This window comes from Dryobates pubescens, chromosome 25 (assembly GCF_014839835.1).
Source record: "Dryobates pubescens isolate bDryPub1 chromosome 25, bDryPub1.pri, whole genome shotgun sequence".
In the NCBI taxonomy this organism is placed as follows: Eukaryota; Metazoa; Chordata; class Aves; order Piciformes; family Picidae; genus Dryobates; species Dryobates pubescens.
The window spans coordinates 970,281-995,768 of NC_071636.1; the positions used below are offsets into that span (position 1 = coordinate 970,281).

Sequence of the window (25,488 nt, forward strand, 5' to 3'; positions counted from 1 at the left end):
TGCAGCCCCGGTGCGGCGACCCTGGCAGCAGCCGCACGTCTGCGTTCCTCCGCGGGTACAGTCAGTGTCCTTCAAAGGCCCTGGCTAAGGCTGAGGGAGGTGGTCTCACTGGAAGCCCTCCTCCCAGGCCGAGGTCTGGAGCAGCAAAGGGCTGCTGGTGTCGGCTATGTAAACATAGGAAATGCTGTCAGATCAGTTCTGCAGGGTGGGGTCCAGGTTAGGCAGGAGAGTGATCCCATTCCAGGCTGGCTTGATGGCTTTTGGGATGCTATTGCTGGAAGAGCATGGCCACACAAACGTTTAAGTGGCTGCTCTTGCCTGCAAAGAACATGGCAGATGCTTTTAGCAACTGAAGCTGGGGCTGCTGGAACTTGAAAGGAGCAAAATCTTTGTCACTTGTTACGACAGACACACGTTGTGTCAGATGGTGAGCCTGGAAGGAAGCCAGGAATGGCAGAGAGAAGCCCCTGTATGGCTGCTGGAGGTAAGGGTGATGCAAGAGGAGCGTGGAGGACACAGGCATCCCCCTCATCTGAAGGCATTGGAGACAGGTGTACAGCTGAAGAAGTCCTGGCTGATCTGGCGTGGGAAGCCCTCCAGCACTTTCACCTGGACTGGATCAAACTTCCAGTAATCTCGGCCCCTCAGGAAATAGGCAAAACCTGTAGGTGAGAGAGGAAAGATGAGGAGAGGCAGAGCTGGCACAGCTCAGAGCTCTTTGCTAGCATTCTCGGTCAGAGGTTTGAATTCCCTCTATCAGACAACTGTTGATTGTTGTATTTAATAACAACCAAACTTCTTGCTTTCAGGGGAGAAGCCTCAGTTCCCTACCCACTGGGACGGAGCTGCCTCTCTCTCTCTGCCATGTGCTATGGCTGGGCAATGTCTGCTACTACCAAATACCTAAATCTGCCCAGTTCTTCCATCAGGGCAGTGGTGCCAGTCTGAGTGCCCACCCCAGGGCAGGCTGTGTCCCTGCTGCACTGACCAAACTCATCCTGAAAAGCTGCATCAATCTCCTGCGGGACGCCGCGCCAGTCAGCCATGGTCCGGGGGTAGATGTTGTCCACCTGGCGGGTGTGAGGGTTGAAGCGCCAGTAGTTGCCTCCACTGAAGATGTAGATCTTGTTCTTCTCAGCCCCCCACACTAGAGCTGCCTGCACAGGGGATGCAGGGAGGCCCAGCTCCGTGATTGGGGTGGGACCAGATACCCGTCTCTCACCGTCGTAAATCCAGTACTGGGAATCTGGCAAAGAGATGAAAAAAGGCAGACGAGGAGTGAGAAGCATTTTGGTGCCTGGTAATCTGGCAGTATCTGTGCAACTGGAGCTGGTGCCTTGGCACAGCTCCCTCAGGAAGCTGTGCCTGAGAGTCAGAAACCCCACCAGTGTCAGTGACCCAACGTGCCACCAGCGTGAGGAGCTGACTTCCCACTTCGGTCGACCCCAGGGGTGTCTCTGGTGGGATGAGGAGGACCAGGTCTGCTCGTGGGAGTTCTAATAAAAGGCTTGGCTGGAGGCCCCAGCCTCTGCCCTGCAAACTCAGTGCCTGGAAGAGAACATAAGTGGGCATGCAGAGGCATAGAGGGGGCATGTGGCTGTAAAGGAGCAAGCTACAGAAACCAGCAAGGGGTTGCCAAGCTGAAGTCGAGACTGGAAGCACATTTCCAGATTAGATTGAAATGGGAATCTCAGTAATTAGCCTAAGGCTTGTGATACTTTCCCTTTATCTCATTTCAGCTCGTGCTAGGAGCCTGCCCATCTTAGCCCTGTAAGTCCCTGCATGGGGGTCAGGTGCTCAGCAACCTGTGCAGGGGCACTGCTGGCAGAGCCACGCAGTGTGCTGCTGGTACCTTGGTGTCACAGGGCACAGGGAGGGCATGCACACCCACAGCATGTGGGTGCCTCTCCCATTCTGCACCCCTACACTTGGAGCAGTAAAGAAAACAGTGGAGCTGAAATTGAGTTTATTGCTAGCCTTGAACTCCAGCAGTGGCCAGAGTGACGGGCTTTAATCTCTGTGGTGGCTGGAGGTTGCCTGGCTCTCTACCACAGGCTCCCTGCAGGCTCATTCAGTCTCAAGGTTTTGGAGAAGCTCCACATCCAGGTCCCTGAGGAGCAGAGAAGACCACATCCATTGCCTGAGCAGGGCCTTGGGGCACAGGCAAGGGAGTTTCACAACTGGTGAAGCTGCCTGGGGCTTCTGGCTCAGCGCTTCCCAGAACAGCTGGGAGATGGAGCAAGTGTTTCCTTCCTCCTCTGCCAGCAGCAGTGCCAGGGCAAAGGCTCAAAACAAACCTTTGTGTTCCTGAGGAGGAGAATGGGATTGTTGTGGCTGTGTCTAAAATAAAAGTGACCCTCCTTCTCTCTTTCCCTCTCAAAACCTGCTAAAAAGCTTCCACAGAGATGAAAACCGCTAGTAAGAATCACAGAATCAGTAAGGTTGGAAGAGACCTCAAAGATCATCAAGTCCAACCTGCCACCCAAGACCTCAAGACCCTCCAATCCCCTCTTGAACACCTCCAGGGACAGTGAGTGACTCCACCACCTCCCTGGGCAGCACATCCCAATGGCCAATTTCTCTTTCTGGGAAGAACTTTCTCCTCACCTTGAGCCTAAACTTCCCCTGGTGCAGCTTGAGACTGTGTCCTCTTGTTCTGGTGCTGCTTGCCTGGGAGAAGAGACCAACCCCCACCTGGCTACAACCTCCCTTCAGGTAGCTGCAGACAGCAAGAAGGTCTCCCCTGAGCCTCCTCTTCTCCAGGCTAAGCAACCCCAGCTCCCTCAGCAAATGAGGGTCACGGGATTGCCGAGGAAGGCACAGAAAAGCTCATCCTCCCAGGAACTTGTTGGGTCCTGAATATCCTGAAGTGAGGGAGCTGCATTTCCAGGCTGTCTGATCGTGGTCCAACTCTTTCTTACCTTGGAAGAACCAGATATTGCCCAGAGGGTCCTCGAAGGTGGCATCGACAGAGCTGGGGATCCCCTGCCAGTGGCGCGAGGCCAGAGCTGGGTAGCCGTCCTGCAGCTTCCCGGCCCGCAGCCGCCACACGTAGCGAGACTTGAAGAAGAAGAGCTCCCCTCGGATGGTGGCCGCCGCGTCGAAGGCTGCGCCGCAGGCCTGGGGCTGCGCCGGCTGCCAAGGCACGGCCGGTCAGCCCCCCGCGCCGCTGGCAGCCGCCCCTCCTCGCCCAGGCTGCGGCCAGGCAACCCTCCTGCCTTCAGCCGCTCCGGGTTTGGGCGCCTGCTGCCCACACATCCCCTCCCCACGCGGCCCAGGCTGGGTGGCGGTGCCAGCCGTGGGGCGCGGACCCAGGCTTAGCAGCGCAGCGGGTGGAAGGCGCCAGGTGTAAGCCTGCTGCTGGCCTCCCAGCTGCGGCGTTCGAGGGCAAGCTGTGCACTCACCTCCACGTTGGTGATCTCGTTTGTTTCAAGGTCTGGCTGGGGGAGCTCTGCCGGCTGAGTTGGGGTTGGGTCGGGCTCCGGTTTGGGTTTCCCGTAGAGGTACTGGATGCCCTGCTTGTCGTCCTCGCTCAGGCTGAGCGGGTAGCGGAAGATGTAGAAAGGAGACATCAGGGACTTGGAGACAGCCGTGTGCTGCAGGCCCAGGACGTGGCCAAACTCATGAGCAGCCACTTGCAGGAGGTCAGTGCCTGCAAAGGGAAGAGGTGGGAGAGGTTTGGGCTGCTTGTGTGCCGTGGGCAAGGCACACCTGCCGAGCAGACACCTGCCTCGGGCTCACTTCTACCCACTACCAGCCCCTGACGACGCACTGGGGTGTGGGAGCCTAACACAAGAGAAACCTCCCTCCACCACGGTGCTCCCAGCTTGTTATTCCCAGGCTTTATATGTGTTATTTCACTCCTTTCTGTCTGCTTTTTTAGGCAGCCAAAGAGCACAGCTAAGGGATCCACTGGTGCAGGAGCACTGTGAGGGAATTCATGCACTCGGGGGTTAGCCTGGGCATGTTGATAATCTGTGAATCCATCACTCCTGCATTTCATCAGCTACCAGGAAGAGAACTTTCCTTTGTGCTTTTGGGAGGGAGAAGTTTGCACAGCCTGGCCCATAGATGGAGGTGATGGGTGGTGAGGTCGGGGGTTTGTCCACCCAGCAGTTTCTGGCTGCAGCCACCGGGTATCAGGTCCCGTTTAGATCACCTCCAGGGTGGAAGACAGACTCAGCAAGGGAGCAAACCTTGCTGACGGCTGTTGCCTCGCAGACAGCAGAGGGAGCTCATTTCTTGTGTGTGGCTCACGTCTAGAAGCTGACATTCAGGAATAAATCTATCCAAAATGATCCAGTGTCAGGGCCTGGCCCTTCACCAGGTTCAAGAAGATTTATGGGAGAGCATGAAATACATGACCTGGAGCACCTAGGAGAGAGGGGGGAGGGAGTGCAGGGGGAAGTGGCTCTCAGTGTACAAAAACGTGTCATCTGGCAGGTGGTCTTCAGCTTTCTGTGGCTCCTTTTTTGAAGCTGGTAAATTCCAGGGCAAGCTGGAAGTGAAGGCATACTAAGCAGCGGAGCCTGTGAGCAGAGGCTGTTTGTTGACAAGTCCAAACATATTCATTCCCTTGCCTTCAGCCAGAAATCCTCCAAGACAGAGCCCAAGTGATGAGAAAGGCAGGGCTGGGAGTCAGCCAGCCGTGCTGCTCCAGGCAGGATTTCCCTGCAGGGTCACTCTTCAGCACCAGGATGGGACAGGACAAGGGAGGAAGACCTGGGAAGGGTGGAGGGGAAGGTGAGCCTCTGCCTTCCTCTGCTGCTGGTCAGCTGGATGTCGAAGCGCTGAATTTGCACGGCACTGACCCGATTAAATCAACACATGTAGGTCAGCTGAGAAAGAGATTTCTGTGTCAGTGATTTATTACAAACTTTCAGACACTTGTGTTTAGCTTGGCAGGCTCCTCACTTGATGCTTTCCAGTGTTGGCAGATCAGCTGTGCTATTGTCAGATTATCCAGGGGAGGTGAACTACGGCGTGCCTGCAGGAGCTGCGCCGGAGACCATCCCTGTGTCCTTCACAGAAGGTCCTCCACGTGGAATCCCACTGCCTGCACGGCTCTGGGGTCACCCCAGGGCACCCCTTAGCCCTCCTTGTACTTCTGCTCCCCCCTCTGTGAAACGAGGCTAAAGATTTCCCCATCGCCCTGCGAGCTGAGTCAAGGGTTTATCCATGTTTACATCGTAAAGCTCTTTTCAGCACATTAAAGGGCAATTAGCCTCAAAGAGCTTTTACAGCATTTATTTATGGAAGACGTGGTGGGGAGGCCATGGGGCAGGGCTGGACTCTGAGGGGAGCTGCCAGCCATTTGCAGTTCCTGGTTTGCCTCGCACACTCTTGGTGGGAGAATGGAGGAAACTCTTCCAACCACGCAGGCAGCCCTGACAGAGCATGAGAAGGCAGAGCCCACCCTTCTCTCAGGAGCAAAACCACTTCTGCAGGGAGCTCTGCTGCTCTGTGTTTCTCGGTTTGGACATCAACACAAGCAGAGACACAGTGGTCCTGTGTCCCATGCAGAGTCAGGTTGGTGTACAGCTGGTGGAAGCCTCATCCCTGGAGGTTTTGAAGGCCAGGCTGGATGTGGCTGTGAGCAACCTGCTGTGGTGTGAGGTGTCCCTGCCCATGGCAGGGGGTTGGAACTGGATGAGCCTTGAGGTCCTTTCCAACCCTGACAATTCTGTGATTCTGTGTTGTGGGCTTTGGTGGAGTCCCTCTGAGCCCTGAACACTGAGGTGGGCAAAATGGTTGGGAGACCCTGGAGAGGCAAGGATTTAACTTTGGGCATTGTGATTGTTTCTTTGTCCCTGCAGATAAGAACTGGGAAGGAGGAGGAGGGGCTGATGTGGGTCTTCCAGAAACTCATGTTTGGGGCACTGATCCAGATGGTCTCAGGCAGTACTGCAGTATCTCATGAGATATTGTGACACCAGACCCTGAGTGCCCAAGCAGAGAGCTACCAGATTGGATCTATTATTAGCAAAAAGGCAAAAAACAGCGGGGGGAGGGGGGGAAAGAGCCTTGATGTGACATTGTTTATGGTCAGAGCATTCCCAGGCCACAGGGACAGAGCTGGAGCCTGGGTGGTTTCCCTTTATGGACTTGTCTGGGGGCAGATGGTGAACAGTGTGTGCAAGGATTGGGGCTGAGGCTGCACTCGGGAAGACAACTGCCTCAGCCAGTGCTTGAACCTCAGCTTCCCTTCATCTTTCCCCTGATTCATTCTAATGGCTCCTGCCAATGCTAGGTGCAATTCCCAAGTGGCAGGGCACGTGGCTGGACAGAGGAGCCCAGGGGGAGCCCACCAGAGCCCTGATGCCAGGCACAGGCTTTGGCTTTGCTGTGGCTGAAGGACATCAAGAAAAGACCAGAACACTAACAGTAGGCTTGTAGGTGATGGGAGGTGCCTGCTGCCTCTCGCTTTGGCAGGGCCCTGGTGCACACCACCATGGAATCATTTGCAAGCACACTGAGGAGCATCCTGGAGCATGCACAGCTGCCCCCCCAAGCAGTACCATACCCAGGTTGTTCCCAATCGTCCAGGTCTCATCGTAGTCAAAGTGGACATCTCCTTCCCGGTGTGTCTTGGGGAAGAAGGCATGGGCCAGGATCCCTCCAGGCCCGTCAAAGGGCAAGTTGTCTCCGTGCCAGTACCTGCAGGGAAGACACGTGGCACCTCAGGCAAAGGGCTGTGTGCCTCCACTCAACTAAGGTGGGGAGCCACGGGCAGGGGGCAGCAGCTCTCACTCCCACTAGCTCAGATCAAGTGCTCAGAGCCCTTCTGATTGCCACAACCCCCTTCTGGATCAGGTCACTGAGGAAGCAGAGCTCAGTCACACCAAGCCCTCAGGAATTCATGTTTTCTCAGGGGTGTTTCCCTCCTCCCTCTGTTCAGCTTCCAGTCCAAAGCTGACCCTGGAGCCTAAAGAATTAAGGAACTGACTGCTGAGGCCAAGATGAAGTCGAAGTAGCTGAGTGGTGGGGGGACATGGAAGGGCAGCCAGCAGCAAATCCAGGCAAACCCTCAGCTCCTCACTCAAGCCAAGCCCACTGTTGACTAATGAAGGAAAGCCATGAGAGATGTGACCACTTCAGAGAGCTGAGGGAAGCACAGGCAAATACACAGCATGCAAATCACATCACTGCTTGGATGGGCTCCACTGCCTCTATTAGTTCTGTGTGAGCACGCAGCAGAGGGAAGTCTTTGCCCCCTCAGTATTTTGCCAAAGTTAGTTTCAGGCCAGGAGCCAAGATTAATTTAGCCAAGAAACTATATTTGTCTTTCAGCAGACAGTTTTGTTGTTCAGTCAGGGGACAGGATGGAGGACCTGAAGATGGAAAGTCAAAACAAACACTTAGGAAAACAGCCTGTGGGCAGAGAAATGTAAATGTACCAGGAAAATTAATGAATGATCAGACAGGGCACTGTGCACAGCCAGCACGGAACAGCTGCTCTTACACCAAGCAGCCCACAGCTGGCAGGAGAAAAAATGAAAAAAGAAAAAGAAAAAGAAAAAGAAAAAGAAAGGAGAAAAGAAAAGAGAAAAGAAAAGAAAAGAGAAAAGAAAAGAGAAAAGAAAAGAAAAGAAAAGAAAAGAGAAAAGAAAAGAAAAGAAAAGAAAAGAAAAGAAAAGAAAAGAAAAGAAAAGAGAAAAGAAAATAAAAGATAAAAGAAAAGAAAAGAGAAAAGAAAAGAAAAGAGAAAAGAAAAGAAAGAAAAGAAAGAAAAGAAAAGAAAAAAAGAGAAAAGAGAGAAAAAGGGGAAAGAAAATAGGGAAAGAAAAAAGGAAAATAAATAAAGAAAATAAAGGAAAAAGAAGAAAAAATGAAAACTAAAAAAAAAGGGAAAGAAAAAAAAAAGAAAAAGGAAAAGAATGGAAAAAAAGAAAAGACAATAAAAAAGGAGAGAAGAAAGAGAAACCAACATCCCATGCAGGCTATGAGCCTCCATGAAATGCCTGGGTTGTGTGCTGGCTGCTCTCTGCTCTGCTTGGAGGCTTGGGGGTCTTGTGTGTGAGGCTGCCCCAGGGGGAGGCTGCTGCTTGTCCTTCCCCCCCCCCCCCAATGCTCACCTTGTGAAATCGATGACGATGTCAGCCCGTCCCTCCTGCACCTCGGTGAAGGTCAGCGGGGTCACATCGCTCCAGACTTTCAAAGCCTCCTCGATGGTCCTCCTCACTTTAGCTTTTACAAGTTGCCATGGGAACCTGATAATTCTGAAAGGCAACAAGGCAGTGGAAGAGGAGAGCTCAGCCGCTGTCCCGTGGGCGCTGCTGCCCTTCAGACGCCAGCTGTAGGATCGGGGTCGCCAGGGCTGCCCCTCCCTCCGCACCAGGACATCTCCAATCCGTACGAGCGCTGCTCTGCCACCCTCTGCCCAGCAAGATAAATCCCAGCAGTGCTGAAACTCTCTCGCTGCTGGACCCGGAGGGAGCTTTCCGGGAGGGCTTTGTGTTTTCCTGGTGTGAAGTGCTGTGACATTTCCTGAGCCTGCCCCCCGCAGAGGGTGCCTGGGAGGGGTGGGATGTGATTTCTCCAGGTGTCTCTGGAAACCTGGGCTGGCTCAGAGCAGCTGCTGCCTCTTCTGCCCTCCTCTAACAAGCAGGCTGTAAGGTCTGCCTCAGAGGGAGCTCCCTTCCCCTTCCACTGACACTGGTGGGGTGTGTTCCTCTCTGCTGTGTTCTTAACACTGCTGAACAGAAGGAAAAAGAAAAGGAAGATGCCTTTTCATTACCCACAGCCCCCTACCGCTGCGAGGAACTGTCTCCTGCCTTTGCTTAGCTACAAAGATGATTTCCATGCTGTCAAGGTCCATATGAGTGTGCTCAGTTCTCCACTCATGCCCCTGTGGGGAGGCAGCACAACGCTCCTCAAGCCTGTCAAGCAGATGCTCAACGGAGAAGGTGTGAGGTGATTCCTGCAAACCTTGCCCCTGCAGCCGTGTTTATGGCAAGATCAACAGCAGCTGAGCAAAGAGCTCTTCTTAACATAAACTGTGAGGTGAGCCCACGGCGGGGTGGCTCTGGGGGCAAAGGCACAGCAGGAGAGGGGCTGCTGCCGGAGGCTGTCAGGGGGTTGATGCAGGGGAAAACAGGGGGGGTGCCGCTGCGGGACAGACGGACAGAGCGGGGCTGCAGTGGCTGTCTGGAATGTGTGTGGGCAGCGGGGACAGGCAGCTGCGTGCGTGAGGGGATGTGGAGGTGCTGGGTGCGACCCTGCTGGCGGCTCAGCCTGTGGCCCCTTTGGCTGCCCTCCAGCTTTTGTGGTCACGTCAGAGTGCGCTGTGCTCCAGGCAACATCAGGCTGAGAGGTCTGGGGAGGGAGAAGCGAATCAGCCTGACTCCCGTTCGGGCCTCCCTTACTTGTAGGTGAGGTCGGTTTTGTCCCAGCGCCCGCCGGAGAGGACGAACCGCTTCTGCCGGTTCCGCCCGTTCTGGCCATCCGGCAGCACCGGCAGGTCCGGCACACCGCAGCGGGGCGGGTTCCAGCGCGCCGCCTGCTCCTCCACAGCCCTCGGGAAGCCCTTGGCAGGCCCACCGGTCCCCACCGCATTCATCAAGGACGACAGCCAATGACTCTGCTCCTTCCAGGTGTGATGCTTTCGGGACACGTCCTAAAAGGGAAGAGCAAAGCTGTGACCTCAGTGTCCGCGAAGAGACGTCCTGATCCCGGCGGCTAATGCCTGCCCACTGCGGTCCTGCAGGGACGAGTTCCACCTCTGCCCGGGGCTGTTCCCTGCTGCTAGGCTACAAACTGCTCCCCACAAGCATCCTCCGTTCCTTGGGCTCCGCTGCTCCAAGGCCAGGTCACACCTGGTGAGGCACTGTCATGCCATGGCACCCCCCGAGCACTGGGCTATTTTTGTCCCACTTTGCCTTGGCAGCCGGCCGGCAGGAAATGCTTTTGCAAGCTGTGGATGAGAACCAGACCCTTCAAGAATGAAGCAGATCACTAGGGACTAAATTCTCCCCCTTTGCCACACAACCTTTATTCCCTCCTGGCCCTGGGTAGAGGTGACACTAGTGGGAAGAAGTCTTGACTCCCCAGCACACTTGTGTTCCTCATTGATGCTTCCATGGTGTCTCCTTACTGTCCTGGCATGGTGAGCAGGCTCTCAGTGCAGTTAGGGGACATTGCAAGCTGGAGAGCAGGACACAGGGGTCTGGGGAGTGACTGAAGCCAGCCCATGATGCAGAGAGCAATAGGCACTGTCCCTCCAGCCCCTATCACTGCCTGAGGAAGGGACAGGACCATACCCCCTTGCCTCACTGACTTTGCTTGGGGATAAGATCACCTGAGCACTGCCACACTCAGCTGGAAAAACACAATTCCTCTTGGCAACATGAATCAATGCTCATTAGCTGAGTTCCTCTGGTTGCCCCCAGGTGACAGCAGGACTATGGGATCAGTATGAAACATGAGCCAAGTGAGGTACGTGGAGCAAGAGACACTTGGTCCCCACATCACCATGCTGCCCAAGCCAGAGGTCCAAACACAGACAATGAAACCTGATCGTGTGCAGGACAAAGGTCAAGGTGCTGGGGATGCAGCAGTGCCACATCTCGTCTTGGACAGGCAGGCTCCATCCCACAGGGCTCCAGAGGAAGGACCCAGGGTGTAGGGGTCCCCTTCCTTCCCATGCAGAGAGCTGCCTTCTTCCAGGCCAGCTGTCCTGGCTGCCCTGCTGGGGACACGAAGCTCAGGATGGCAGGATGCCAGAGGTGCCATGATGCTGTGTAATCTGCGTGCTGCCACCGCTCTGCTGCCCACAATGAAGCCATTCATGCAGGCTGGGAGGAAGTGTGAAGCCCTTGGCACTAATTCCACAACCAAGCTCCTGGCAGTGCCTCTGAGCTGCACACAGATGGACAAAGGAGCCAGGGAGCTCCCACAAGGTGCAGTTGAGGTGTCCAACATTTCATGTGTCTGCTACCACTGCTGGCTTGTCCTCCCCAGCCAGCTAGACACTCCTGGTGGCTTGGCACTTGCCAGCCTTTGCCTCAGAAACCATCAGCCCAGTCCTGGTGTCCCAGTGCACTTTCACACACCATGGGAACTGCACCATCAACACCTGCAAACAGAGGAAGCTGCTTCACACCCTGAACAGCAAAGCCTACCCAAGCCACCAGCCATCCAGTGGTTTAGTGGCAGGAGGGGGCACAGGCTGGGCTGTCCCAGGGGAGCCTGCACCAGGCTGCTCCTGCTGCCTGCTGGAGCCCTGCCAGGCCGGAGGTACCTGCCTGTCTAAGAGGAGATGTCTAAGAGCCACCTGGCACCCTGCCTGGGCTGGCAGATATTGCCTGTGAAGGACAGCTGGCAGGAGGAGCTGATAAAGTTCATGTCCTGGCCAGCACCTTGATCCCAGCCCCACTGAGACTCTGCCAAGTGGTGTCACCGAAGCCCAGCCTGGCTGTACTCAAGAGCCTGCCACCCAAGGACTTGGGCTGACGAATGTGTCTGGTTTCCCAGGACCAGGAGGTGCAGGCACATGGGGAGAGTGGAGATGGACCCTGTGGAAAGGCCTCACTGTGAAACTGGGAGCACTGGGAAACCCTCAGGAGCTGCCCATGCAGGTGAGAGGGCTGAGGCTGACCCAGATAGGTTTACTCCTGTTGCTTTGGTTTGGGCTGTGTTAGGCACAGCCCCCAGTCCCCCAGCAAAGCCAGCTGTTGCCTTACCAGCTGGGGGCACTGGCATAGACTGGACATGAGCACTCTCCCCTGAGCAGGAGCAGAGAGAGGAGGAACTGCTTGTTTCCTTCTCACTCTGAGGGACCCCACATTCAGAGGCAGACCAGGGGCAGATTTTTCTCTCCCCTCTTCAGTTAGCTCAAGGCTAGTGGCATGAATCCCAGCTGCCAGCCAAGCCCCACCTTGCCCTAGGCAGCACCCTCCCTGCTCCTGCCTGTCCTCTGCCAAAGAGCTGACCTTAGGAGGGGACACAGCATGGCCCTGCAAACTCCTTCTGTGTGGAGGCAGGAGGCAAGACCTGCCCGGCGTGCCCGCTGTGCCCCGCACAAGCAGAGGCTCTCTCCCTGTCGTCACTGCGCTGCCATGAACACCATGGCAGGAAAGGGCTGGAAAATGCCACTGCAGGCACAGCCTGCAAGGGGAAATGTGACAGAAACCACTTTGCCAAACAATGCTCAGGAGATACGTCAGGCTGGAGATTCTGATCTCCTTGGCTGGACACACCTCGCTGGAGGCACTTCCCAAGGCTTAGATAATGTCCTCTCGCTTAAGGTTGCATCCTGCCCACCTGGCACTGAAGCCACCCTCTCCCTGCTTTGTTCTCCCAGCTGTGGTGTAATGCCCCAGCTGTATGCTCAGGGGTTTGCTTAAGGCTGTGCTGCTGCTGAATCTGGTACAGACCTGTAAAGAGAGGATGAGGTGGGCACTGGCTGCTGGTAGCTGCCAAGGCATCCCCACTCCTCTCATCCCACCACCAGAGGCAGAAGGATTACTGAAGACAAAAGCCAAGGGACATCCCTGCAGCCCAGGGCAGGCATTCAGACTGGCTAAGTGCAGAGCTGGATCTGAGCCTCTGTCTGAGTGTGTGCAGCCAGATGCACTGCCATCAGGGGTGGCTGCTGGGCATGGGGACAGTTTAGCCAAGGGAGGAGGCCAGGGCTTTGTGATGGAGACGGAGCAGCAAAGTGTTCGCACAGCAGGAGCACAGAGTGGCTGCCAGGCCTGAAGCTAGGGACTGAGGGCAGTGAGGACAGCAGAGGAGCAAAGCTGTACATGAGGAAGGCCATGCTGCAGGCTGGCCACAGCTCCTTGGAAAGAAAGTGCCTTTTCCTGCAGCTTAGTGATTGAAAGGCTGAGAGGGAACAGAAGGGAAACAACAGATCCCATGGGAGAGCAGAAACCACAGCAGAGGTTTCTGACTGCCAACTCAGTTCTTCACAGCTTTATCAGCCCTCAAGTGTTGTGATACAACAGCCATCACTTATGGGTCTGCCTGGACCAGATGAACACCAGCCAAGCTTCCCAGGAAGTATCCCAGCCACCCCAAGGAGCCAGAAGCATCTTTAACCTTATTGTGTCGAGCAGCACTTGCCCTCCAGAGCTTCCCAGGAGGAGAAGCAGCTGGGGCAGTGGTGCAGATGACCTCTGGAGTGAGGCCAGAACCTGGTACTTGACAAACCCAGTGCCCTCCTCTGCCTGAGTCCACCCTGTGCTGCCTGCCCTGAACTTAAACTTGTCTCCTCTGTAGTGCACCTAATTACCTGGGCTCCTGTCTGCTTCTTCAGCACAGACATGAAAGGAGATCCCCCCTCCCTGTCAGACAGGAGTGACTGGACAAGTTGCTACATGAACCTCATCAGTCTTGGATACTTCCCTTGGCACTGGGGGCTGTTTCCTTTTCTGCTAGGGCATGGGCTCATGGGCATTCTTGCCACCTCCCTATCCCTTCTGCTGCTGCTTTTCCATTTCTCCCTGCTTTTTCCTTCTGTTACTCAGTGTTTGTCGAGGCTCCAGGGCTTGCTGCCTCTGTGGCCAGTAGCATTATCCAACTCCTACCTGTAAGCCTCCACCTCGAAGCACTCCTGCCTTCAGTTCAGCAGGTGGGGAAGGAAAGCAGTGATGCTTTCTCCTGCAGGTTCTCATGTAAGACAGTTCTCTCACCCCATTCCAGTCTGCTGTGGGGTGGCTGTGCCCCCCAGGGGCTCTGCACCCCCTTAACAGCCTGTAGCAATGTTCCTGCCTGTGATCAGCACAGAGTACCATGGCTGGCTTCCTGGCCAGCCTGCCTCTCAGCCCAGCATGGAGTTGCAGGGATTGGACTTGGATGTGCAGCTACAGCTGATGGTCAGTGGTAAAACCGAAGCCAGCCCCATTCTAGTCAGGTTCTGTCCCAGAAGCAGGCTGCTCTCAGGAGGTCCTAATGCTGCAGCTGAAATTTCAGGGCAGAAATAAGTTATGTCTGTGATCTGGCCAGACCTGGGTCAAGGCTTTGTTAGTGCAAACAATGCCTAGGCAAAGCCTCCAGGTTTATCTTGCCTCCCCCAGAACAAGCCAGAGCCTCACAAGCCCTCTAACTATGAATCCTTTGCTTACACTAAATACTTCTGCTACAGGACTGGCCCTGCATACTCAGTTGGAGGTTGCTCTCTGCTTGCTTCCCATACTCCATGGCACCATCAGGCACTACCTCCTGGGGCCTGACAGTTTGTTTCCAGATTGTTTGGTGGTAGTTGTTGTTGGCAACCAGAGAAGAAAAATGTTTATTTTTCCTAAGCAATGTGGAACATGAAACATGATGGACTGCAAATGGTTTTGCCCACAGAGAGAAAGAGAAGGCCCAGGCTCTGATGTAAAAAGAGAAGGCAAATGAATAAACACTGCAGGACTATTTTGATTATCAGACACTTTAATTACATGACAGTTTGTGAGTCTAGTCCATCAACAACACCACCACCAAGCTGCTGGTGTCACCCAAGCAACAGTTTGCCAGAAGCAGGAGTACAAAGCAAACAAGCCCCAGGATGCTGGGATAGCAAAAGGTTTCAAAAGCCTTTGTGACCTAGAAATCCCCTTGGAACCAGGCAGCTGCTCTAGGATGCAGCACACTCCAGGCAGAGGAGGAAGGAGGTTGAGACATTTCATTCTTGTGCAATCCCATCCAAGCTCGGGTGAGCAATGAGCTACCAGTGCCCAGCCCCAATACAACAGCCAGGACTTCTCCCACCTGGCACAGTGCAGCCCCCTCCAGAGCTACAGAGGGATGACCTACCATTAAGAAGCACATTCTGCTCAGATGGGATCTCCCAACCCAGGAGACAAGCACTGTCTCCCTGCCCACCCTCCTGGAGCTGTCTGGGAGGGGCTGCCCCCCACTACTTTTCACACAGCCACCTTTGTGAGATGGTAATGGCTCTCTCCTGCACAAATCCCACTACAAGGAGGGAGGTCTGATCACCTCTCCATCCTTGTGGGTCTCCTCTGCAGCAGGATCTCAGCAGGCCTCTAAAAACACATCTGTGGCCTCCAGTGAAACCCTGCAGTGCTCTGCTTTTCCTTTGGCTGTGCAGCCATGGCAGACTCAGCAGTTCATGTTACAGGCTCAGCCATCCCCAGGGTGAGAGTATCCAGGAGCCCTTCATTTACCTGTCTGTGTGCTGGGGATTGGTGGAAGAGAGCTGACAGCATCTCTGGTGTGAAAATTCTCCTCAGGACTATGTTTTTCCCATGGAAGCTTCTTTTTAAACCAGACCTACACAGTGCACATCCTCCTCTGCTGAGGAATCAGTGGTGCCAGGGCAGGATATGCATGGGGGGGAAGCATGAGCTGGGGTGGGGGGGATCCTCCCCACGGCCCTCTGCTCCTCCCTGCTCCCTCTTGCCTCTCCAGCCCGCTTTGCCAGCTGCACACCTTGAGTCTTGCCACACTGCAGGCTGGGCTTGAGCGTTGCATGTGAAAGCACAAACCCACAACGCCGCTGGAGAATAACTGCTTACATGTGTCTTTAGTCCCTCCCGGAGCAGAGGATAAACACGCCTAAAATTACCCCAGCGCTCGCTGCTGTGCTGGAGCAGCCAAAGCAAGGAGTGCAAATCCAAGCCTTCCTGCGGCGGCAGCTGCCGGAGCCCCGGGCGAGGCGGGCAGGCAGGCAGCCTCCCCGGCTCCCGGGCACCGCGCTTCCAGCGGGGAGCCTGCCGGCTGCGGGGTGAGAGCCGAGGATACAGCTCCCGAGGGACTACGCTGGGAAGGTGCCTGCCGCTTCTCCGCAGAGAGAGAGAGTTTCCCAGCAAAGGGACTGGCTCTGATTTCCCAGAGGAGCCGAGAGCAACGCAGGAATTCGGTGTCTGCGCCTGCACTGCCCCGAGGACTGCGGAGCTTTTGTTCTCGAGGTTTTGCAGCGGACACCGGGCACAGCCTCTGCTCTGCTCTCAGGGTTCTGTTCCTTTCTTTCGGAGCTAATGTAAAGGGGAAGGAGAGCCGCAGGGTTTGCTACGAAGAACACAGGTCCTCCTGCAGCTTGCCTTGTGGAACCTGGCCTCAAAAAGAATCTCAGCCCTTGATTCCCTCACCTGTCAGTTACTGAGGCTGTGACTTGTTCCTAGAGCACCAAATCACCACAGGGCAGCGTCCTGCAGTGCCTGGGATGGTCCTTCCCCACCCCATCTACCAGCACAGCTGGAGGAAGTCAGCATTGTCTGTCTTGTAGGAGTGCAAGGCTCTTTTCCCTCTGCTCCTTTCTCATTCATCACCCAAGAGCAGAAGGTGCCCAGACAGGAAATTAGCTGCTGTTAGATACGGGGAAACATCTCTTTGTTCAGAAAGCCTCAAAGCAGCCAGAGAAGTGAATGTGCAGTAGCATGGCAGAGCTCTCCTGCACGGGCCACTGTCAGCCCAGCTGTCCCACTTCAGCCAGTCCACACTGAGGTACCCCAGCCAGGAGAGAAATGGGGTACACTACTCTCAACTTATGTCCTGCGTGAAAACAACCACTGGGATACTGGCTTTACCTCAGAGGCAGTAGAATAACCTTCAGACACCAGATAAGGAACCCAGAAGGGCAGCCACTGGGGATGAGAGATCTGCTCTTTGAAAGGCTGTGAAACCTGTTCAGTTCCACCCCCAAACCAAGGCAGCCACCCCCTCTGCAAAGACAGTCAACCTGAAACCTGAGCTCCACAGGGCTGCTCAAACACACAAACATGAGGTGTTCCCTGAGCAAAACATACCTGCAGGATCATCACCTGGAGTTACTCCAGCCCAGAGTAAAGCACTAGCATTCACATTACAGAGCATGAGCCTGGGATGAGGAAGAAACCATCTCTGAGCAGCAGACTGCCAGCTCGGGGAACCTTCCTCGGGAGTGTGATGGTGGTGGATTAGATGGACTGGGAGCCTGAGCAGCCCCGGACCCCTGCATTAACTCTGTGCTCTTCAGCAGTTTGGTGTGCTCTCCCCATTCAAGGTTAAGTGGCCAAGACAGAGGAGCCCCACCAACTTCTGCTGTCAGTCAGCAAAAGGAGATGAACAGTGCCCATCACAGCTGGAGCAGACCCGAGTTCAGGCAGTGTGAAACCCAGGCTGGCTCTCTCTTCCCTGGGGATCCTGCACAACTCCTTGCTGGCAGCGAGACTGCAACCAGAGCCTGCACAGGTGCCTCCAGAAGCAGCAGCTTCACAGCCTGCACACAGCACCAGCGTGAGGCACCCACCAGCCCAGCCAGCATCCCCGCAGACCCCAGCAGGCTCCGGCTCCGTGCAGGTGGAACTCTGTCCTCCCAGCCCCTCCGCTTGCTGCGTGCAGAGGGGGAGGACATCTGCAGAGCCGTGTCGTAAGCGGGGCGCAGAATGTCACCGCCCAAGCCTTTGCCCTCACCTTCCTCAGAGGCAGAGCAGAGCCGAGGGCAGTGACATTTCGTCTGGAACAACACAGGCACCTGGGGGGCCAAGGCTCCGCTGTGCCAAGTCCCAGCCCACAGCGCGTTTAGCAGCCAAGTTAGAAAGTGCTCAGATGACAGAGCTGATAATAAAACCATCGGCAGAACCTGAACTAATCCCCTCGGGCTGCTACCGGGCATTTGCTCTGTCATTATTTTATGGCACGCCGGCACAGCGCAGGGCCACAATAAGGCGATTACAGCGGAGCGGCGTCCCCAGCACAAGGAGCTCTCTGTCTCCTCCCGGGCCCCGCATTCCCCGCACGCCGCTGCTCTCCTCCAGCAGCCACCGGCCCCGCCGCTCGCAGCTCCAGCCCAGGTGCTGGGATCTGGCAGGCGTGAGCAGGAAGAATGAGCTCTGCTGCTGCTACCCTCCTGCCTGAAGCATTTGATTCATCCCTCAAGTCTCGTCTCCCTGTAACACTTCTCGGAAGTGCCGGCACAGCCGGCGCGGGGTGTTTTTAGCAGGGCTCTGCTGCTGCCTTTAAAGGAAGGGGGATCCCGTGTCCTCTCCTAAACCCTCCCTGTCCGGTTCCTTGTTTTTCCCTGGCTTGCTCTGCAGAATCGTGGAATCGTTTCGGCTGGAAAAGAGGATCATCGAGTCCAACCATTCTCTGACTACCAAGTCTGGTGCTAAACCATGTCCCTCAGCACCACATCTCTGCCTCGTTGAGACGCCTCCAGGGCTTCTAACGTCCAACCTGAACCTCCCCTGGTGCAACTTGAAGCCATTTCCTCTTGTCCTATCACTTGCTACTAGGGAGGAGAGACCAACCCCCACCTCACTCCAGCCTCCGTGCAGGTAGTCGTAGAGAGCGAGAAGGTCTCCCCTCAGCCTCCTCTTCCCCAGCCTGAACGACCTCAGTTCCCCCTCACCAGACCTGTTCTCCAGACCCTTCACCAGCTTGGTTGCCCTTTTCTGGACCTGCTCCAACACCTCGGTGTCCTCTTTGCAGTGAGGGGTCCAAACCTGAACCCAGGACTTGAGGTGCTGCCCGTGCCAGCATCCCGAGGGCGGCTTTCGGGGGGTGGGACGGATGGATGGGGAGGTGGGCATCTCATCCTGCTCGGCAGCGGGGTTGCCGGGGAGATGCTCCCCTCGGGGCTGTTACCGGAGAGCCGCGGGACGGCCGGGACTCGTCGGGGAGGGGACACACACGACACGCAGAGCACCGTGGAGGAGCGGGGGGAGGCACCGGGTGGTCCCGACTCACCGGCTTGTGACGGCGGGCGGGGGCGGCGGGCACGCAGTGCAGCAGAGCGGCGGCCAACAAGGCGGCGGCGGCGGGCAGCGGCGGACGGGCCATTACCGGGGCGGCGAAGAGGGCTCGGACATGAGGCGGAGTGGGGGGGGTGGGGGTCCCCGCTGAGCCTTTTATTCCACCCCCCCCGCGGCTGCCTGCCCTCCTCCCCGCACCTCCTCCCCGCTCCTGCCTTTTGTTCTCCCTGAGCAGCGTCTGTTCGGGGCCGGGGGGACACGGCCCGGCGGCATCGCGGGAGGGGGCATCCCGCCCGTTCCGCCCCGCTCCGCCCCGCCGCTGGGGGTGGGGGGGCGGAGCGGGGCGGGACGGACGGGATCCCCCCCCGCCCCCCCTCTCCCGCGCCTGCCCTGCACCGGCCCCTGGCCTCTGTCACCCCCAGGGAGCAGACTGTGGGGGTCCCCGGCGCCATGCATGGTTCCCCTACGGGGGATACTCTGCCTCGCCGCCGGATGCTTCCAGTCCTGTAACTGGTTTCTGTCTGGATTGAGATGGCTTTAAATGGGGCAGTGTAAAAGTGGCTTTAACCTCTCCTGCCCAGGAGTATCACAATCCTCTTAGACCCTCAGTGCCCGCCGAGACCTCTCAGTCCCCACTAATCTCTGCTTTTATGTACAAAACGTGTCTGCAGCCCTGCTTTGCCTGGGGAGGGCTCTGCTGAAGCCCTCTGGGGGCATCCAGAACATCACTTGCAGCTTGCAAGAAGACTTTCCCTGTGTGGGACGCTGAGGGAGGGGAAGGCAGGGAGCAGCCCTGCCCCCCCAGTTTGGAGATGCCAAAGCCTCCCTCTGCTCAGCCACCTGGAGATGGAGGCAGCAGTGCACAGATCTGGTTTCTTAGTTCTTGTTTCTACGGGACGAGCCCTGGACTGTGTCAGCATCCCCTCAGCAGATCTGAGTTTAACTGCAAATTGTTTCAAGAAATGTATGCAAATAGGAAAACTTTGATCTCCAGCTGCCTGGGCTGGTGTGCAGGGAGTGGGTAAAGCTTCCTGACATCCCGGGCTGTGTTGCTGTTTTATTTGTCTGTGATCAAGTTGTTCATGTTTTGTTTTATGGGAACCATACCGAGGATGTAAGTACTGGGGAGGGTAAGCAGACGCCAGAAGAAAGAGCCCGGTGGTGGCTGTGCTTGGAAGGTGCTTAGGGCGGTGCTTAGCTTCGTGGGCTGTTGGTGAGATGTCCCTGAACCAGAGCACTGTTTGGAGCGTCCCCGAGGCCTCACTCGTAAGAGGGGAAAGGGAAGGAGGGGAAAAAAGCAAAAGGGAAGAAGCCAGGAGCTGGTGTTCACAGGGCTCGGAGTTTAGACTGTGGAACTGACCCTTCTCCTACTCTTCTGGTGTGCTCTGGGACTGCAGAGCAGATCCTACTTTCTTGCCTTGCTCTGAGCCAGACAGCTGGGTCCCAGCAAGAAAAGCTTTCCTGCCTTTGTCTCTTTTCTTCAGTGCCTTTTCTTTGACTGCTGGTGTCTCTGGGAGCTCGGTGCCTTCCAGTCCGTGGTGGCAGAGCTTGTTGGTGCCTTGAGGAAGGAGGGAGAGGCGTGGGAGCAGCCTGTGAGGCAGCAACAGGCAACTTGGCTCTTCTTAATAAAGGGAGACTTTTGAAGGGGATGTTCTGGGATTCATGGCTGCTGCAGAGATGGGAGAGTGTCAGGGAACCGCCGGCTCCTGCCGAGGCACTTAACACAAAGGAAAGTGCATGGTATGTTTGGGATCACAAATATTTCCCGACCAAGCAAGTAGATGTTTAGCAGCAGGGAAGTGGGTGGGTGCCCACCTTCTGCAGAGGGTCCTATGTGCAGCCTGCAGAAGCCTTTTTTTGCTAGCACTCTGTGCTGGGAGCTCTCTCAGCCACTGTCTGTCCACGCAGCCCTCATCCCTACCTCAGTCTGCAGCTTGCTGAACGTACAGACTGCTGGCAGATGAGCACAGGGCTCCCACCCCAGCCCCAGAGCACTGACAGTCTGACATCTCTCAGTGCAGGCCCTGTCTGCTTGCTTTCCTGCAGCTCCTGCCAGGCTGGAGCCAAATTTGGGGTTCAGGAATCTTATGATTGTCTGCAGGATCTCAGTGGAAGCCTTTGTGTTCAGGAGGTCCTGCTGGTTGCTGATGTGGCTGGCACAGCATCCCCACATGTGGCACTCCTTGCTCCAGGTCTGCCTCAATGCCTTCCAGTCCTAGCAAGCAGCAGAGATGTCATGGGTTTTCCAGGCCCTTCTGGCCACAAACATAAGCTCCCTTCCCACTCCTCCAAGGCTTTCCACCGAGGAGGGACCTTGTGAGCTGGGCAGGCAAAGCAGCGTTATGATGTGGGTCTCAACAGGAATCACCAGTGGGGACTTGCATCTCTCAGCAGGCCCATCCCCAGCAGGTGTTTGGTGGAAAGACACAGCACAAGAGGGAAGAAGGGAAGACCAGGGCTGACTCTGCTCTGTTGTGAGCAGCAAAGATGTGGATTAACTCTTTCAATCCATGGGCCATGGGTGTGAACCTGCTGTAGGGCACCTGGGACTGAGAGGAGGTGGGGGAAGAGGTCTCTGATGAGAGCTAAAGGGAAAGGAGGGGGAGTGTGAGAGAAACTGAATACAAATGGATTAAGCCTGTCTGTCCAAAGCCCTTTGTTTCCTGCCACCTCCCTGTGTGACTTTCACAGATGTACTCTGTGTGGCTGAGGACCTGATTTTAGGTTCCCTGCAAAGTCAGCATGGAGCTTTACACCTCCTGGGCATTTCCCTGAGCAGCTGGAAGAGGGTCCAGGAGCCAAATCCCCGGGACAGAGATTCCTCCTTTGATTTCTCTCCTCTAATGTCTGTCCTCTTCTCTGGGCAGGTGATGGCCTGGTGAATTGATGTCTGCAGCCTCATTGCTCAGTGGGGGACAAACAGGAACACATCCCCATCAGGCAAGGCTCTGGTCTCACCCTCTTGCTTTAGGGATTCCCATTTTCTTTGGCCCTGGCATCTTGTTTTCTCCTGGGCAGCCCAAGTGGGTGTTTGTACAGGTGGTGGTAGGTGCAGACAAGGCTGGGGGTCAGGCACAGTGAACTGCCCTTGTAAATAGCAGGGATCAGGAGCAGCTCTTGAACGGGCCTTGAATTGCCTGGTACTTGCCCTCAGCACCATGGGCATGGGGAGAGGGCAAAGAAGAGGATGTGGAGTCAGGACCTTTGGCCTGCACTCACAAGTGGAAAGGTAAAGTCCTATCTAAAAATGTCTGTTGGTCAGCAGAATACTTTGCTTCAAGCCCCTTTTATCTTTTTTAAACCTTTCAAATGAAAATGGATGGAATTATGCAGGCTCTCCTGCATCCAAGCAGTCCACCCTGAAACTGCCAAAATGAGAAGTTTTGGGGGTTTTGTAGACTTCAGCTTCCCTAGGCCAATGCAGCAGTCTCACTATGAACTTCCAGAGAGTTTTGGCTTGAGCCACTACCATTTATTTAGCATTTGTTTGGCTTTGCCTTTAAAACCAAAACCAAAACCTTCACTGACCTTAAATCTGTGTTGGGCAGGGTCTATAAGGTGGGGATCTGCCTGGTGTCCTGTCCTTGTGAAACCAAGGGGTTCCACTCAGCCACTGGGCTGAGTTCACAGCTCCCTGCAGGGCTGCTGGGCTGGCACTGCTGCCTCCTCCAGCCTCGGAGCAAGCAAGGTGGTGGCAGGATTGTCCTGCACCTCACCTTGCAGAGGTGCACTGCATCTCCACAGGGCCCAGGACAAGAGTGGGGTCGGGCAGCTAAGGCAGCCACAGCCCCGTACCCCGTGCAGCTCACGCTGCAGCTCATGGGGTGCCTGAGCAGCTGCGGGGTCGTGCAGCTCTTCCTTCCCCCTCGTTCCCCTGCAGCCCCGGTGCAGCAGCAGCCAGCCTCGGGACTCTGCTCCTGGGAAGCCGATCCCTGCTGCTCCGTGGTCTGGGCAGGGCAGGCGCAGGCTGCAGCCCCGGCAGAGGTACCCACAGTGTTTGTGTTTTAACCACCTCCTGCCCCCATGCCAGCAGCCGAGCGCACACAGACGGTGCCGGGCTCCGCCGAGAAGCGCTGCCGGAGAGATAAGCCAGGCAAGGAAAACACATCCATCTTCGTGTCTCTTGGCCTGAGATGGAGTTTCATCTGCTGGCATTTTCCTGGCATAGGCTCAGGGCACACCACAATTCACCCGAGGAGCCAGACGCTGGGGAGCCAGCTCCCATTCCTGGCGAGAGGTGTCAGCCCCGACTGGTGCAGAGGCTGCGAGGAGCTGCCGGTTGAGGCCCTGTGGGTGCTGAGGGAAGGGTGCTGACCGCGGGCCGAGCCCCGACCCGGCTGCACGTCGCCAAGTTGTGTTCATCACCTGAACAAAAGGGTGAGACTCCCTGCCCGGGCTCCCTGTGCCCAGCCGTGCACCCAGCGCTCAGCAGAGCTCAGGTGAAGAGCTTCCAGCCAGCAGCCGAGGCAGAAATGACCGAGACACGGAGCCGGCAATGCAGAAAGCAGAGCTTCAGAGCTGAGCAGAGGCTCTGCTGCCTGATAAGGAGGCTGCTAGTGCTGCCTTGCAGCGCTCTCAACCTGCCAGCTCCCCGCCAACGAAACCTCCCGGTGAAACGCCCCCCACCCTTGGCTGCCTCTGATCCCCTCCTGAGCGGGGCTGAGGCTGGAATGTCTCCTGGGATGTGATTCCCTCTAGCCTAAGGGGGACTGAGTTAATAAAACCCAGCGTGAGCCGTGGGGGCGATGGGGAGGAGGCTGCAGGGCTGGGGAGATGAGGCTTTTACAAACAAGTCAGGGGGCTGCTGAAGTGTCCCATCCTGTCCTCCCTCCCGCCCCCTGTCCCCGGAGCCGAGCTGTGGAATTCAGGGCGTGGGTCGAGGCTTTTCTTCACGCACGTTTCAGCTCAGAGCAGCCAACCCCCTCGTCTCCCCTCCCTCTCCCCAGCGAACGCACTGAACTCGCCTCTCTGCAACAGGTACCACTCCCCCGGCCCCTCTGGGCTCAGCCTCACTGCTGCGACCCTCCTGCCCCTCCGCAGTGCCCTGGCGGCGCCCCTCGGTGCTGTTCTCGTGGTGAGTGGAAGAGAGGTGTCCATCCCCAGGATGTGCAGGCCAGCTTGGCAAGCCAGGCCAGCTTGGCAAGCCAGACCAGCAGCAAGGAGAGCGCTCCCTGCATCTCGGCAGGACTGGCAGCGGCTCTGCTCACGGCAGGGAAGCAGCTGGGCCGGTTGGTGCAGGGTGAGCACAAACAGGCACCTGCAGGGTGTCTGCCCAGCATCAGGGCAGTGCTGTGGGCTCTGACTGAGTGAAAGAAACAAGGATGTGAGGGGAAAATGACAGGAGAGAACAAGCAAACAGTGCAGAGGAGATAACCAGGCAGAGAGATGATGGAGGTGTGGGCTTTGGTTGGTGTGAGTGTGCTCTTGGCTCCCACTGGGATGCAAAGGTGGTTCTCATGGCTTGGAGTTCATGCAGCAGTAATGGCAGTGCCCTGCAATCCCAGGTTCATGCTACCCTAGGCGTTGGGGGGAAGGACATACCTGTGACCTGTGCTGTCTTGCCACTAACAAATGGTACTTCAATAAAGTGGCTGTCAGGCTCTGGGTTATTAACCACTGGCTGCTTCTCCAGAGGAAAGAGAAGATGGGCTCCAGTATTTAGTTTCCAGCTGAGAAGAGATGTTGGAAGTTCATGTCTGGTCAGCCTCAACAGGGCAGGGAGAGCTGTGTGGTGACTGAAAGTCATAAGATGTTTTGGAGAGCTAAGACAAAGGACCTCGAATCCCAGGTGGCTGTGAACTGCTTGTGCAGAGGCTGCAGAACCACACAAGGTGTCTCTGGCTGCTGTATGGACCATGCCTTTGCTTGGGAAGGGGGAGATGGGGGCAGGTAGTTGCTGTAGTTTTCTAGTTCAAAGAAGTAGCTGTTCATGTGTTGGTGCTAACAACCTCCTAGAAAGCCAGAGATGCCTCTGCCTTACACACAGCCCCTGTGCTGCCTTCCCTATTTGCTTATGAGGTGTTTTACTACAGGCATCTTGAAGCTGTTGCCATCTCCCCTGGAGCTGTGCTTGGGGAACCACAGAGTGCAGCCTTCCAGAGATGTTTGCTAGGTGTCTGCAACAGAGGGGGGGAACCAGACCAGCCAGGGAGCAGACGTGCAAGAGTGGAAGGAAATGGCCTCTAGGCAGACATCGGTGTGAGGAGGAAATGCTAAGCCCTAAGTCTAAGACAGCAGGTAAACAGGGAGCCTGTAAAGGTGTGAGATCCCTCCAGGGCCCACTCAGTGCTCTTACCTCCTGCAAGGGGTGTGAGCTCACTGCTTAGGATTCCCTGCAAGTACCTGGCAGATCCCAGCCACAGGAGAGGCAGCAAAGGGCACTGTCCGTTGCTCAGATCCTCCAGTCACCAAACTGGGCAGGTTTAAGTGGCACAGGTAAACGCAGAGATGTACCTGCACCTCCCAGGACCCATGGACATGGCTGAAGGAAACCTCTTCTGATGGGGAAAGAAACCTCTGGAAACCCAGAGCAGAGCAGTCTAGCTCAGGTGTGCTCCAGCAGTCAGGCCCTGGGGTTCAAACAGGAAACATTGGTGGTGTGAATGGATTGGGGGGGGGTCTCAAAAAAGCCCTCAGACCGAAAGGGGCCCAGCATGAACGAGTTAAAAATCCTTCCCTTTGCTTTGTGAAACGTATTGAAAACTACATTGTTCATCTGCTGAAACTTCACAGCTGTTGAGGTTGCCCTGGGGGCAAACCACATCCAAGACATGGCACGTCGATCCCGGGAGCAGGAGACTTGAAAGCTGAACTGGGGCTGCGGCGCTGCCTCCCTCCCCTTGCAGCCAGGCCTCGCCATCTGCAG

At 56.1% G+C, this 25,488-nt stretch overlaps 1 protein-coding gene across 1 annotated transcript; it reads right to left on the reverse strand.

Annotated features, from left to right (window-relative positions):
• Positions 1–404: 404 nt before the first annotated feature.
• On the reverse strand, positions 405–18,711 carry MMP11 (matrix metallopeptidase 11). Its single transcript, XM_054173046.1, has 8 exons — positions 18,619–18,711; positions 9,366–9,616; positions 8,076–8,219; positions 6,524–6,657; positions 3,405–3,652; positions 2,922–3,135; positions 989–1,246; positions 405–662 (listed from the first exon to the last, which is right to left on the reverse strand). The coding sequence occupies exons 1-8, from the start codon at positions 18,709–18,711 to the stop codon at positions 529–531; spliced, it is 1,476 nt and encodes a 491-aa protein (XP_054029021.1). The 3' UTR covers positions 405–528.
• Between the last annotated feature and the right edge of the window lie 6,777 nt (positions 18,712–25,488).